Genomic DNA, 13,587 nt, shown 5'->3' with positions numbered 1-13,587 from the left:
GGACAAGAGTTCAGATGTTCTCTAACACAGGGAGCCGAGACTCCTGGGAGGACCAGAGGGAAGGAATGGAAGGAATGGAGGAACTCCCCACCCTTTCCATCCTCTTGGCGTCCCGCGTCCGGCAGCGCGGGGCTCCGCCCTCCCCGCGCTCAACACCTGCCGCGGGGGCGTGCCTCAGTTTACCGGAGGCGGGGCGTCCCCCCCCCCGGCCCTCCCCTTTTCCCTCTTCCTCTTCGGGGCGCTGGCAGCCGCACCTCGAGCACGGCCGGAACTGGGGCTGGGCTCCGCGCGGCCGGGAGGCGGGGGGCCACGTCAGCGGGGCGGCGGGGCGGTGGAGAGCAGGTCGCGGAGGACGCCATGCGGCGGGGCGCACTCCTGGCGGGCGCCCTGGCCGCGTACGCCGTCTACCTGGTGCTGGGCGCGCTGCTGGTGGCGCGGCTGGAGCGGCCGCACGAAGCTCGCCTCCGCGCCGAGCTGGAGACGCTGCGCGAGGAGCTGCTGCGGCGCAGCCCGTGCGTGGCCGCCCCCGCCCTGGACGCCTTCGTGGAGCGGGTGCTGGCGGCCGGACGGCTGGGGCGCGCCGCGCTCGCCAACGCTTCGGGGCCCGCCAACGCCTCGGACCCCGCCTGGGACTTTGCCTCGGCGCTCTTCTTCGCCAGCACGCTGGTCACCACCGTGGGTACGTGTCATCGCGAAACCCTCCTAGCCCGGCGGACCGCCCCCAGTCCGCTCTGGGACTAGGATCTGCTGGAAAACCCCCAACGAGGACCGCCCCCCCCCCGGGAACCCCCATCCAAGCCCTAACTCCCGGCAGGAATGCCCCAACCCGGTTCCCTCCGGGACCAGTGCTGCCCTCAGATACCTTCCAGGGAGCGTTTGGGACCCCATCCCTCTGCCTGAACCCCCTTGGAGACCTGTGCCCGTCCAGTCCCCTCCGGGCCCAAGACTACCTGCAGAGACCTCCCGCGAATACCTGGGACCCTCCTCCGGAGACCCTCGTCCCCTCTGGACCCGGACCTCAGGCAGGCAGGGACCTCTGCCCTTCTCTCTGGGCTGAGACCGCCATTCCCTCCACAAGGTCTCCTGAGTCTCCAGATATGTCCTGCGGGGATGCCCCTTGGGAAGTCCTACCCCCGCCTCCTCCTGACCCTGGTGCCCCAGTGAGGACACTGAATCTCCACACCCTCTCAGGGCACCATCACTAAAAACTTTACTGCCAGTACAGAGCCCTCAACAAGAACCTGGGGCCCCGATGGGTGACTTCCACCCCTCTGGACCTAGACCACTGCCCAGCAAGGGCCCCCCATCCTCCTCCAGACCAAGGACCAACCAAGGACCACCCTTCATCCTCATATTCCGAAGCAGGTAGCCCCATACTCCCCAAGCCCTGACTGCAGACACAGGACCCCTCCATCTTGACATCTCCCCTGTACTGGGAGCCTTCAAGACAGGGGGTTCCTCTCAATAGGACCACCCCCATTCCCTCTGAACCTGGGGCTTCCAAGTCAGCAGCTCCCAACGGTGGATGTGTGAGAGGGACCTGCCGTGGAGGCAGCTAGAACACCCTCCAGGAAGGACCACTGACTTTCCCACCAGAAGCCCCTCAGCCAGGACTTCCACCTCTCCAGTCCCAGAACCAGCTCCAGCAAAGCTTCTAGCACTTCCCAAACCAGGGACTTCTCCATGGAGGCCTCTTTGAACCCAAGAACCCCTAGATGAGATTCTCACCACTCTCTGGACCCTGGCACCCCTCAGTAGGAGCCCCAGAACCACCTGGACCTTCTATTAGAAGGGACCCTAGCGCCCACTGCACACACACTGTTGTTGAGAGCAGAATCCCACTTCACACCCCCCACCCCACAGGATGCCAGCCCAGAGACTCTGCTCTCTGCACCCGCTACTCCTTTCCTGAGACCCCCTGCCCACCCTGGATTTCCTATGAATGGGAATCTCCTGGGGCCTGACACCCCTCCTATCTTCTCCAGACCCGCAAGTGGGACCTCCATCTCCACCCCAACACTACTCCCCTCGGCTTTGGACCCGAAATTCTCCCCTCTGTCAAGGACACTCCAGACCCTCAGCACCCTGGAACCCTTCCCAGTAGCCACTTGTGACCTCTTTCCACCCTTCACACTCTCAGCCAGGACCAGGGACACCCGCCCCCTCCCATCATCCCTTCAGCATTGTCTACCCCCATCACACCCCCTCAAGCATCCGTGGGCTCAGAAGCCCCCTTGCCTGAGGATTCCCCTCCCAATCCCATTCGTGATCCACAAGAGGCCCCCACCCGTGCCTGTCGTCTCCTTCCTTGGGACTCAGGACCTCAGCCCCAAACCAGGATCCATTTCAAACCAGGACACTGGCCTCCGGTTTCAGATTACTGACTCCCCTTCTCTGAACACCCCCCTCCACCAAGTGGAACTGACCCTTACCCCAGCCCAACCCTGAAAGTCCCTTCCTGCTTCAGCGCTCAGATCTGGAAAAATTCCTTTGTCATCATGTTCTGCTGGTCCTCTCACTGCCCTTCCCAAGCCCCCAAACTTCCTCTTCACCTCTACTGGGGATTTGGACTGGGGGAGGAGGCTGGGACCGGCCCGACTCTTAACTCCCCCTCCTGCCACAAGTAGCAGGTGGCCACCAAGCTTTTGGTGCTCCACTGTGTGGACCAGCAAACCAAGACTACAGGCAGCAGGGGGCTGGTTGCTTCTCGCCGACTGTGTTCTACCCAGCTGGGCGGGTCTGCCCGACCTGCTCCTGGGCTTCACTGGGTCACATCAGTGTCTCCCTCCGCCTCCTTCCAGATCCTGGCTTCTGAGAAGTCATCCCAGCCAGGACAGGTGCAGAAGCCAAACTCAAAGCAGGCACATCCTGGGTTTGGCTTTCTGCTCAGCTGCTACTCCTCTGGGCCTCGGGGTCCTCCCTCATCTGAAAATGGAGATCGTAACAGTCCCCACATCACAATAACAATGAAACCTGTAGAGGACTTGGTGCCTACGGCCTTTAACCCGGTCAGCACACTGGCCTTTCAAGGCAGGTGCCATTCACGGCCCTGTTTTTTCAGCAACAGACACTGAAGCCCAGAGAGGTTGGACCATTGGCCCAAGACCACACAGCTAGGGAGATGTAGAGGCCTCAGAGTCCCATGCTTTTAACCAGCACCCCATGCTAGGCTTGCACGAAGAAGGGTGATACGCGTGTGTAGTGTGGAAGAAACGTTTATTCTGACGCTTGTTAAAAATGATAAGTTCTTGCAGTAGGGGAGAGAGACCGACCTCAACTCTGAATATAGCGAAGGCAGCTGGAGATTTAGAACCGAGGGTGGCGTGAGGGGTCAGTGGATAGAAAAATGACTAAGAGGTGACACCGAGGGGAGGGGGATTCTTACCATAGTGGCTTAGGATCCCTGCTAAAACTGGGCCTAGTCAAGACAAGAGCGCAGAGGAACCCGACTGACATTTGGTCAAGGAGGGAGTCCTTGTCAGTGGAGAGTGCTGGTAATAACAGGTTTACGGAGCCTAGGTTGTCATTATTGTTGGTGAAGCTGGGAGCCCTGAGTGTATCGAGAGAAGCAGAAACCCAGACGTGATTCAGAGAGACCTCTCCCACAGCGTCCCTGGTTTTGTCATAGGCCCGCGTCTTCTGAGGAAGACCTGGGGCCCAGACTCCAACCCGGCAGCCGTGCTGCAGATGAGGCCTTGGTGGAGGGTTGGCCCACCCGGAACCGGGAACCCAGAGAGGGGAAGTGAGCATTACAGTCACGCTAACTTTTTCCATGCCCTTGCTCGGTGCTATGCCCTGTCCCAACCAGGGAGGGTTACTGCAGTCGTACTTGAGGAAGGGGTTGTTCATGAGCCCAGCTGGCGGTACTCGGGGCAAACTGAGGCTCAGAGAGGAGAAGGCATGTGGCCAAGGTCATGCAGGGAATCCAATGCAAAGCCCTGACTGGGACTCAGCTCTTAGAGGTAGTCAGTGAAGGCTTACAGCCTCCGTTCTATGTGAACTCTATGGTTTTCTGTTTATAAGGTTTTCGTGTCGTTTGCAAACCTGTCATTTCAGCTGGGCTGCTGGAGTTTCTCCATCCAAATCCTTGTGATTAATGAGGGTTGGAGCCATAAGTGATAAATCTCACAGAACAGTTGCTTAAATAGATGAAAGTTTATTTCTTGCTCACATTCAAGAGCAAGACCAGAATGGTGCTGCATGGTCAGAGACCCCTGTGCTCCTCTGTGCAATTTCCATTCACAAGGTCACCTCATGGTCCAAGGTGGCTGCTCAAGTCCAGCCTTCATGTTTGTGTTCCAGCCAGCAGGAGGAGGGAGGAAAGAAAGGGGATAGGCATCCCCATCTTTTTTTTTTTTTTTTTTAAGATTTCATTTACTTGAGAGAGAGAGAGAATGAGCCGGGGGAGAGGGGCAGAGGAGAGAGAGAGAAGCAGACTCCCCGCTGAGCAGGGAGCCCAACTTGGGGCTTTATGCGGGGCTCAATCCCAGGACTCCGAGATCATGACCTGAGCTGAAGGCAGTTGCCCAACCAACTGAGCCACCCAGGCACCCTGGCATCCTCCTCTTTTTAAGGAAAATTTCTAGAAGTTGCTTGCTTCTCTCATGTATAACTCATTGACCAGAAATTATTCCAGAGTCGTGCATAGCTGCAAGGGAGGAGGGAATATCTTTATTCTAGGGATCCAGAAAAACCCAGAGGATTCTTTTCTACCCCAACTTTTTAAAATTGTGGTAACATATACATAACAAAATTTACCATCTTAACCATTTTTGTGTGTATGGTTTAGTGGTATTAAGTACATTCATACTGTTATACAACCATCACCACCATTCATCTCCAGAACTCTTTTCATCTTGCAAAACTGAAAGTATAGGGGTGCCTGCCTGGCTCATTCGGTAAAGCATGCAATTCTTTCTCTCGGGGTTGTGAGTTCAAGCTCCACGCTTAAAAAAAGAAAAAACAAAAACAAAACTGGGGCGCCTGGGTGGTTCAGTCGGCTAAGCATCAGACTCTTGATTTCAGCTCAGGTCATGATCTCAGGGTCATGAGATTGAGCCCTATGTCTGGCTCCACTGGGCTTGGAGTCTGCTTGGGCTTTTCTCTCTCCCTCTGCCCCCCCCCCCTCATGTGCGCACTCTATCTCTAAAAAAAGAGAGAGAGAGAAAGAAAAAACTGAAACTATACCCATCAAACAGCATCTCCCCATTCCCCACTCTCCGCACGCAGCCCCTGATAACCACCATTCTACTTTTCTACTTCCTGTTTCTATTTCTACGAACTTGCCTACTCTAGGTACCTCAGACACGTGGAATCATGCAATATTTGTCTTTTTGTGACTAGCTTGTTTCACTCAGCATAATGCCCTCAGGATTCATCCGTGCTGTAGCATGTGTCAGAATTTGCCCCAGTGGGGCTTATCACACCCATTTTAGAGAAAGGGACACGGAGGCTCTAAGCTAAGTGGAGAGCCGGCACCCTTCATTCATTATTTTGACTATCGATCAAGTGCCCACTCTGGGCCAGATGCTGGAGCTACAGCAGTGACCCAAACAGACAGAAGCCTCTCCCGTCCTGCAGCTGCGCCCTAGTCAGGAGACGGACACCAACCAAATAAGTAAGCCACATGGTTTACCAGAAGGTTGAAGTGCTATGAAAACAAACCAAAAAAAAAAAAAAAAAAAAAAAGACAGTTTGGTCAGAGGGTGTAACAATTTAATAAGGGAGTGAGGAAAGTCCCCACTGAAAAACTGACATTTGGGCAAAGACCTGAAGGAAGGGAGGGAGGGAACCAGCCCTGGGGGGAGAGCTTTCCAGGAGGGAAGGAACCATCTGTGCAAAGGCCCTGAGGTGGGAGCATGCTGCCCTGTTGGATCGCGCGGGGCCTTGTGGGTCATGATGATGACTTTGAATGGGATGGAGCCACAGAGGGGCTCTAAGTGTGGGAGGATCATGACCTTACTCAGGTGTTCATAGGGTCCCTCCGGCTGTGTGCAGGGATGAGGCAGGGGGCGAGGGGGGAAGGGGGAGAAGGGAGACCAGGGAGGGAGGAGGCTCCTGCGTTAGATAGGCCCGGGGTGGGGCCGTGGGGCTGGGGTGGGGTGAAGGGAGCGGCTTTAGGAGCTACATGAACTTCGAGCCAACAGGATTCACTGGCAGGTGGAACTCGGGTGTGAGAATCACGGATGACAAGGCTCGCGGCCTGCGCAGTGGAGGGACGGAGGTGCCATCCCTGGAGATGAGAGGCTGTGGGAGGGGCAGGTTCCAGGGTGAAATTAAATGTCGTTTAGGGTGGCCACAGACACCCCCCTGGCCCCAGTGGAGGTGCCAGGCGGCCGCGGCAGGATGTCCCCTTGCTCGCGCAGGCTACGGGTACACAACTCCGCTGACTGATGCAGGCAAGGCCTTTTCCATTGCCTTCGCACTCCTGGGCGTGCCGGCCACCATGCTGCTGCTGACCTCCTTGGCCCAGCGCCTGTCGCTGCTGCTGACCCGCGCGCCCCTCTCCTGGCTGACCGTGCGCTGGGGCTGGGACCTCCGGCGGGTGGCTCGCTGGCACCTGGTGGCCCTGCTGGGCGGCGTCGTGACCGTCTGCTTCCTGGTGCCGGCTGCTGTCTTTGCCCACCTGGAGGAGGCCTGGAGCTTCCTGGATGCCTTCTACTTCTGCTTCATCTCCCTGTCCACCATCGGCCTGGGGGACTATGTGCCCGGAGAGGCCCCCGGTCAGCCCTACCGGGCCCTCTACAAGGTGCTGGTCACAGGTGAGCGGGGTGGTGGCCGGCCGGGGACCAACGGCGGGGTGGGGCGGGGCGGGGGTGTGTGTGGGCACAGCCTTACCCTGGAGGGTCTCGGGGGGTGTGTGTTGGGGGGCCCAGCCCTGCCCTGCGGGTCCGAGCCCACCCATCGCCCCTCCGCCTTCCTCCGCAGCCTACCTCTTCCTGGGCCTGGTTGTCATGATGCTCGTGCTGCAGAGTTTCCGCCGCGTGTCTGACCTTCACGGCCTCACGGAGCTCATCCTGTTGCCCAGTCCGTGTCCTGCCAGCGTCAGCGAGGCTGACGATGATCGGGTGGACATTGTGGGCCCCCAGCCAGAACCGCACCAGCAGCTCGCCGCCGACTCCCACCCTGACTACGCCTCCATCCCCAGGTAGCTGGGGCGGGTGCCCTGAGGCCGGCGGGAGCTGGCCTGCGGCTGAGGGGCCCCCGTGACTGGAGCTGCTATCCTGGACTGCCCTCGAGCACAGGCCCGTGTTCGCGGGGTCCACGGGGTTCGCGAGCCATTGCCACCAGCTGTCCGTCCTTTGTTGTACCTGTCCCACGCCCCACGGGGCACCGCCACTGCCCTGTTCTTCCCCCTCATGCCCCTTCTCTCACTCCCCCCAGTCTGGGCTCTCTGGCTTTCCCTCTCACTCTCTGCGTCTCGTTCTTTCACTGACTCCATCTGCCTCTCCCTCAGCCTCTCTTCACCAGCCCATTCTAGCAGGCTCTGGGCTCAGAGCTCATTTCTGGCACCCGGAAATGGGTCACTATACTTTGGGCAAGTGGCTGCCCCTGACCGGCTTTGATCTCCTCATCTGTCAAGTGGAAAGAATATATACTCACGCATCCAAAATTCCCTCCTTGCGCCGGCCCCAGGCTGGGCAGCGTGAGGGACACAGTGGTGGTTGAGGTGGCCCTGGGCCCGGTTCTCTTGGGTTCCCGGTCCATCGAGGAGGACAGACCTGTCCCCACCCAGCAGCAGCCTAGGATAGGCAGCACTTCAGGGAAGGAGGCAGAGAGGTCAGTGGTGTGTTCGAGAAAGCACAGGCAGAGGGGGCAGGGCTGAGGTGGAGGCGGCACAGGGGCTGTGCCCAGTCCAGCCTGCAAGGTCAGGGAGGGCTTCCTGGAAGAAGGGGTAACAACTCAGGGGAAGAAGGTGGACCTGACTTTTCTCAAGTGTCTCTAGGGAGCGAGATCCGCATGGAGAGCCCCGGGCGTAGGCCTGTGGGACAGAACCCTCTGCAGCAGCCTGGCAGGTAGGAAGCTGAGACAGGACCCAGCCTGGATCCGGATGGCACGGACGGCCCTGCCCTGAGCCGGGACACCAGTGTAACAGCTGTCCTTATTTCCTGAGGACTAATTGCATAAGGTACGCTGGACTCTGGAGCCAGCCTGCTTGGGCTCAGATCCCAGCTCAGCTGCGTCCTGCCTCTGTCCTCGGGCAGTCACTTCACCTCTGTGATTCTGAGTTTTGTCATCTGTAAAATGGCTATAATTATGTAGTTACTTCAAAGATGATGTCACAGAGCCAGCCGTGTTATTCCGCGATGCTTTCTTTGGCCAGGGCCAGGTGTTGTTCTGGGTAGTTTACTTACAAGGAGGGTAACATCCTCACCCTTTTCCACAGGTGAGGAAACTGAGGCACAAGATCTCAGACACAGAGCTAGGAGGTGACTGGTTTTCTGCTTACTGCCCCCCCCAGATTTGCCTCCTCCCCAGATGGTACGTCAGAAATAGCGCTTGCTGCTATGGGCCCTATGGAAGTTACAGAAAGGATGGGGCATTTGAGGCAGACCTTGATAAAATTGAGGAAGAAAGGGTGCGGGAGGCATTCCAGGCAGAAGGAGCTGTGTGTGCCTGGAGGTAGGAAAGCCTGTCGATGTCAGCTTCTGGCAACTGGTTTATTGTGATTGGAATATGGGGTGAAGGGGGGAAGGAAGGTGGAGTGGTGGACATGGGTGCATCTTAAGTGTCCTTAAATGACCAGTTGGGGAACTTGGCCTCTTTCTTGAAGGCACTAGAGAGCCATGGAAGGATTTTGAGTAGGAGAGGGCTGTGGTCAGGTTTGGGCTTTAGTTGCTGTGTGGAGGTAGACCAGAAGGGGAGACTGAGGCTGGGTGCACAGGGGAGGCTGGTGCAGGAACAGAACAGGAGATGATGGGGCTGGGCAGGGCCGAGGGAAGGGAAGAGGGACAGTGGAGGTCATGCTCAGGAGGCCAAGTGGACAGGCCCTGTGTAGGCCTTACAGTCTTGGGAGAAAGAAGGCCGGGGAAAGGCACAAGGATGGTTGGCTGCCCCTGAGATAGGGACCTGGGAGGAACAAACAGGTCTGAGGGGAGACACTGAGGCTTGTTTGGAACACGGTGGGTGTGAGAGGCTAAAGGGACATCCAGAGGAATGCGTCAGAAGGTCTCAGGGTGTGGTTGATGCTGGAGACAGGTGGGGGAACCAAGGCCACAAGGGTAGGTGTGGAAGCCCTGGGTTGGAGGACGAGAGAACACCAGCCTTGAGAAGTCAGCTTTTTTAAAATGTTATTTTATTTTAATATGTTATGTTAATCACCATGCATTACATCATTGGTTTTTGATGTAGTGTTCCATAATTCATTGTTGAGAAGTCAGCTTTAGGGTATTTATATATCTATACAGTAAGGACACACTTGTGATGAGCACTGGGTGTTATATGGAAGTGATGAATCACTAAACTTACTCCTGAAACTAATATTAACTATATGTTAACTGACTCAAATTTAAATAAAAATTTAAATAAAAACATGAAACATTAAAAAAATAATAAGGAAAGATTTGGGCTGCAAGTAACAAGATCCTGAGTGGTGCTGGCTGAAACAATATGATTGTATATTGCCCATCACCCAAGTTGGGGAGAGTTCTGGGCAAGAGAATCCACAGCTCCAGGGTCTTGTGGCCTGAGGTCCCCAATCTCTTTATTCTGCCACCTTCAGCTGAAGGCTTGGCTCCACATGGGCTCCCTCATGGCCCCAAAGTGACTGCCACAGGACCAGGCATCACAACCAGACATGATCGTTTTTAGTGCAAGAAGGAGGGGGGCATCTCTTCCCATATTGTCTCTTTGGAAGCAAAGAAATCTTTCCCCTTCCTTCCTCCTCCATCTCATTGGCCAAAATTGGCTCACATGTCCATCCTGAACCAATCCTTGGCCAGAGTGATGGAGCCATCATGATTAACTTGGATTCCTCAGAATTCCCCCTGCCAGCTGAGACTGAGATTTTGGTTTGGAGGCTGGTGAATGTGTGAACAAAACTGGACTTCTATTAGAAAGGCAGGAGAGGGAGAATGGACAGACATTGATTAGCTAAGCAGTTAGGGTCATCATGTAGTTGTGCAGGTCAGGAACTACATAGGGGATGTCTGGCTGGCAGGGTGGAAACAAACAAGGGTTGAAGTTCAAGGCTGAAAATGACCCAAAGGGGCTTCTTTTTCTAGTTAACATAAAGGCTCCATGTGGCAAGCAGTGACCTTTCAACCAGTGTCCTCATACCAGAGAGAAGAGCTTACAAAGGAGACAGAAAAGGAGTTCCAAAGAGGAGTAGGAAAACCAAGAGGGTAGGGAGAATCGGTAAGAGATGAGAGAATTTCAAGGAGAATTCACCATTGTCAAATCGTGCCAAAAAGTCACACAACATTGTTTTAATAACAGTGATAAGAAAACACTTACATAGGATTTACTATGTGCCAGGCACTGTTCCAAGCTCTCGATATGTAACTTATTTAACCTTCTCAGCAACTCTATTAAGTACATTTTCTATAGTTTACAGTTGAGGAAAGGCCCAGAGAGGTTAAATAACTTGCCGAAGGTCACAGAGGAGGTGCAGAACTGAGATCTGAGATCTGAGCAAAGTTTTGTTTGGTCACCTTGTCCCACAGAAGCTCAGAAACTGCTGTCTAGCTCTTTGTTAGCCTCCCAGCCTTCCTGGCTCCTCATGGCCGACCTCGCTGCTCAAGTCAGGAGCTGGCTGGGGGAGACGGTCGCTTCTCACCTTGTAGGAGGTATCTATGTAATCTGGCTTCTGCTCCTCACTGCTTCTTCCAGATTCTTCTGGAAAAAGAAACCAAATCCTGTTTAATTCAAGACATGGGGGGGGGGGGAAGTGAAGGCTAAAAATTCAAAAGGTACAGAAGAGTGTACAGTGGAAAGTCAGTCTTTCTCCAGCACTCAGGCTGTGTTGACTGATTTCTCAGGTCTTCTGGGCAACTATCAGCAATATGTGTGTGCATATTTGTGTCATTTATTTTTTTCCTTCACTCTACTCGAGTGCTATCAAGTATGGCAAGGCGGTTACAATCCCAGACTCTAGAGGCCAAGTCCCTGGGTATAAGTCTGAACTCTGTCACTCCCAAGCTCTGTGGCTTTGGGCAGTGACTTCACCTGCCTGTGCCTGAGTTTGCTAATCTGTAAAATGGGATGATAACAGCACCTACCTCATGGACTTGTTCGAGAATTTAGCAACTTAATATCTGTAAAACTCTTAGAGCAATGTCTGGTACTCAATAAATTGTTGACTGATGATTATTATCCTCATTTCTATACCTTGCTTTTTAATATTATATAAGATATATGTAGATATACAACTTTTTAAAAATATTTTTTTATTCATTTGAGGGAGAGAGAGTGCGGGAGCATGAGCTGGGGGAGGGTCAGAGGGAGAGGGAGAAGCAGACTCCCAGCTGAGCAGGGAGCCCATGTCCCAGGACCCCGGGATCATGACCTGAGCCAAAGACAGACACTTAACCGACTGAGCTACCCAGGCGCCCCTAGATATACAATTTTTATATACTTTTTCTAGTACTATTCTCATTTCTGCACCTTGCTTTTATCACCACCCAGTATAATTAGGAGATCATTCCAGAGACTCACAAGTAGGTCTCATATCCTTTTTATGTCTGCCATGCCTCTTCTGGGACACACATCCCATAAATTATTTCAGCGTCTCACTAATGGGCACGTGGGTGGTTGCCAATCTTTTGCTGGCGTAAATGCTGCTGCAGGGTGCGCCTTGAACATCAAGATCTAACCGAGGAACCCCCCTGCCTCCCCGCTCCCTGTAGGCTGAATTCCTGGGGGGGGGGGGGTGCCATGAGGACACCGAAGTCTCTCTGACTCTGTTCTTGAGTCTAGAAGGGCTCAGGTACATAGCCGGTGAGTTTCTTCCCTCAGATGAAGTCACTCCTCCATGGCCTGTGGGGCTGGACCGGGCTTGGGGAGGGGCGGGGGGCATAGACTTCCATCAACTCATTTACATAGAATATCTACTCTGTGCTGTGTTGGACAGAGTTGGGAACAGTGATGGAGAAAGCTCTAGGCCTTGCCCTCATGGAGCCTGTGATTCAGTGGGAAGCAGTCACAGTCAAGTGTGTTCAGGGGAGGGATGGGACTGGTCATATCTTACAGACAAGACCCCAGGTAAGGAAAGTGGTCAGCCAGTGACGAAGTAGGGAGTAGTGTTCCAAAGGGTGTTACTACATGGACACAGTCTGGAGGAGAGAGAGAACAAGCCTGATCAAGGATATTCAAGTCCCTCCGCGAGACTGGGCTGTAGACTACACAGGTCTGTAGGGAGAAAGGAGATGAGCTGGATAGGAATGACACCAGGATGAGATTAGGCAGGACTCTGGGAACCAGCTGGCTATTTCCCTGAGGTCCTGGGGGCTACACAGAGGGCTTGTTTTAGCGCACTGGTTCTCAAGGTGTGGTCCCCAGACCGTCACCTGAAAACTTGCCAGAAATACAACTTCTCCAGCCCCACCTCAGAGCTACTGAATCAAACTCCGGCAGGTGGAGCCCGACAACGTGTTTAACAAGCTCTTCCGGTGAGTCTGATGCACGCTAAAGTATGAAAATCACGGATTTAGGCTAAAGTCAGCTTTGCAGTTCATCAAAAGGCCAAGGTCTGAATCCTTAACTGTGAGGCATCAGAATACAAATGAAAATTACTACCCTATTGAGTATTTCCGCCAGGCATTCTTCACGTGTTATCTTATAGGCTCCCCACAACCCTGTGAGATGGTTGCTTGTGCCCCTGTTGTGTAGAGCAGGGTGTTAAGCCGCAGTCAGGTTAATTCCCACAAAGAGACCAAACGTTTTTTAAGAGATTTTTTTTTTTTAAGATTTTATTTATTTATTTTAGAGACAGAGCACAAGACGGGGGAGCGGGAGAGGGAGAAGCAGACTCCCTGCCGAGCAGGGAGCCCGATGTGGGACTCGATCCCGGGACTCCAGGATCATGGCCTGAGCCGAAGGCAGTTTCTTAACCAACTGAGCCACCCAGGCGCCCCAAGAGATTTTTTTTTTAATACAAAAGCCCGATGCGGCAGAGGACGAGCGAGGGCTTCCAGAACAACCGGTAGGAACTCCCTGAAGACCCTCCAATCACACTCTTGTCTCCAGCACCCTCAGCCCCACAGGCCCGGGCGCCAGGGTGTCCAGCACCGCCTTCACCACGCCGCCAAGTCGCAGGCGCCGGTTGGGACGAGCGTTACCGTGGAGACAGGCGCGCGCGGCGGGCAGGGCTCGGGAAAGGCGGAAATCGGTGGTGGAAGTGTGGGCGGCCATTTTGAAAGCGGGCAAGAGGGGCGGGACCGCAGCGGCCAAGCGACGGTTGGCCGGTTTCAACTAAGTGACTGGTACCGCGGGGCGGGGGAGAAGAGGGAGGTGCCTGGGGCCACCCCAGGGAGGGATGCGGGGGGCGGGGGGCGGAGAGAAGGGGAGGGAGGAGGGGAAGGCGAGAAGGGGAGAGGCAGGAGAGAGGGAGGGGAGTGGAGGGACCGAGCAAAGGAGGGGAGGGGCGGA

General features: G+C 54.9%; 1 protein-coding gene across 2 annotated transcripts; it reads left to right on the top strand.

Moving 5' to 3' along the window:
* Positions 1-342: 342 nt before the first annotated feature.
* KCNK6 (potassium two pore domain channel subfamily K member 6) lies at positions 343-11,313 on the top strand. Of its 2 annotated transcripts, none has more exons than XM_035023453.1 (3): positions 343-679; positions 6,366-6,761; positions 6,928-11,313. In XM_035023453.1, the coding sequence occupies exons 1-3, from the start codon at positions 358-360 to the stop codon at positions 7,149-7,151; spliced, it is 942 nt and encodes a 313-aa protein (XP_034879344.1). In that variant the 5' UTR covers positions 343-357; the 3' UTR covers positions 7,152-11,313. The 2 variants fall into 2 exon arrangements, with proteins under 2 accessions (XP_034879344.1, XP_034879343.1); XM_035023452.1 differs by having other exon boundaries at positions 6,291-6,761.
* The last annotated feature ends 2,274 nt before the right edge of the window (positions 11,314-13,587 follow it).

The sequence above is a fragment of the Mirounga leonina genome, unplaced genomic scaffold, assembly GCF_011800145.1.
Source record: "Mirounga leonina isolate KUSES-001 unplaced genomic scaffold, KU_Mleo_1.0 Mir_177, whole genome shotgun sequence".
Taxonomy (NCBI): domain Eukaryota; kingdom Metazoa; phylum Chordata; class Mammalia; order Carnivora; family Phocidae; genus Mirounga; species Mirounga leonina.
This window is presented reverse-complemented; position numbering and strand designations above follow the sequence as displayed.

Bases quoted from the DNA above. Each gene is read 5' to 3' on its own strand.
- KCNK6 (XM_035023452.1), top strand. From the start codon at position 358: ATGCGGCGGGGCGCACTCCTGGCGGGCGCCCTGGCCGCGTACGCCGTC. The intron at 680-6,290 runs GTACGTGTCATC...AATGTCGTTTAG, and splicing joins CACGCTGGTCACCACCGTGG to GGTGGCCACAGACACCCCCC. The intron at 6,762-6,927 runs GTGAGCGGGGTG...CTTCCTCCGCAG, and splicing joins CTACAAGGTGCTGGTCACAG to CCTACCTCTTCCTGGGCCTG.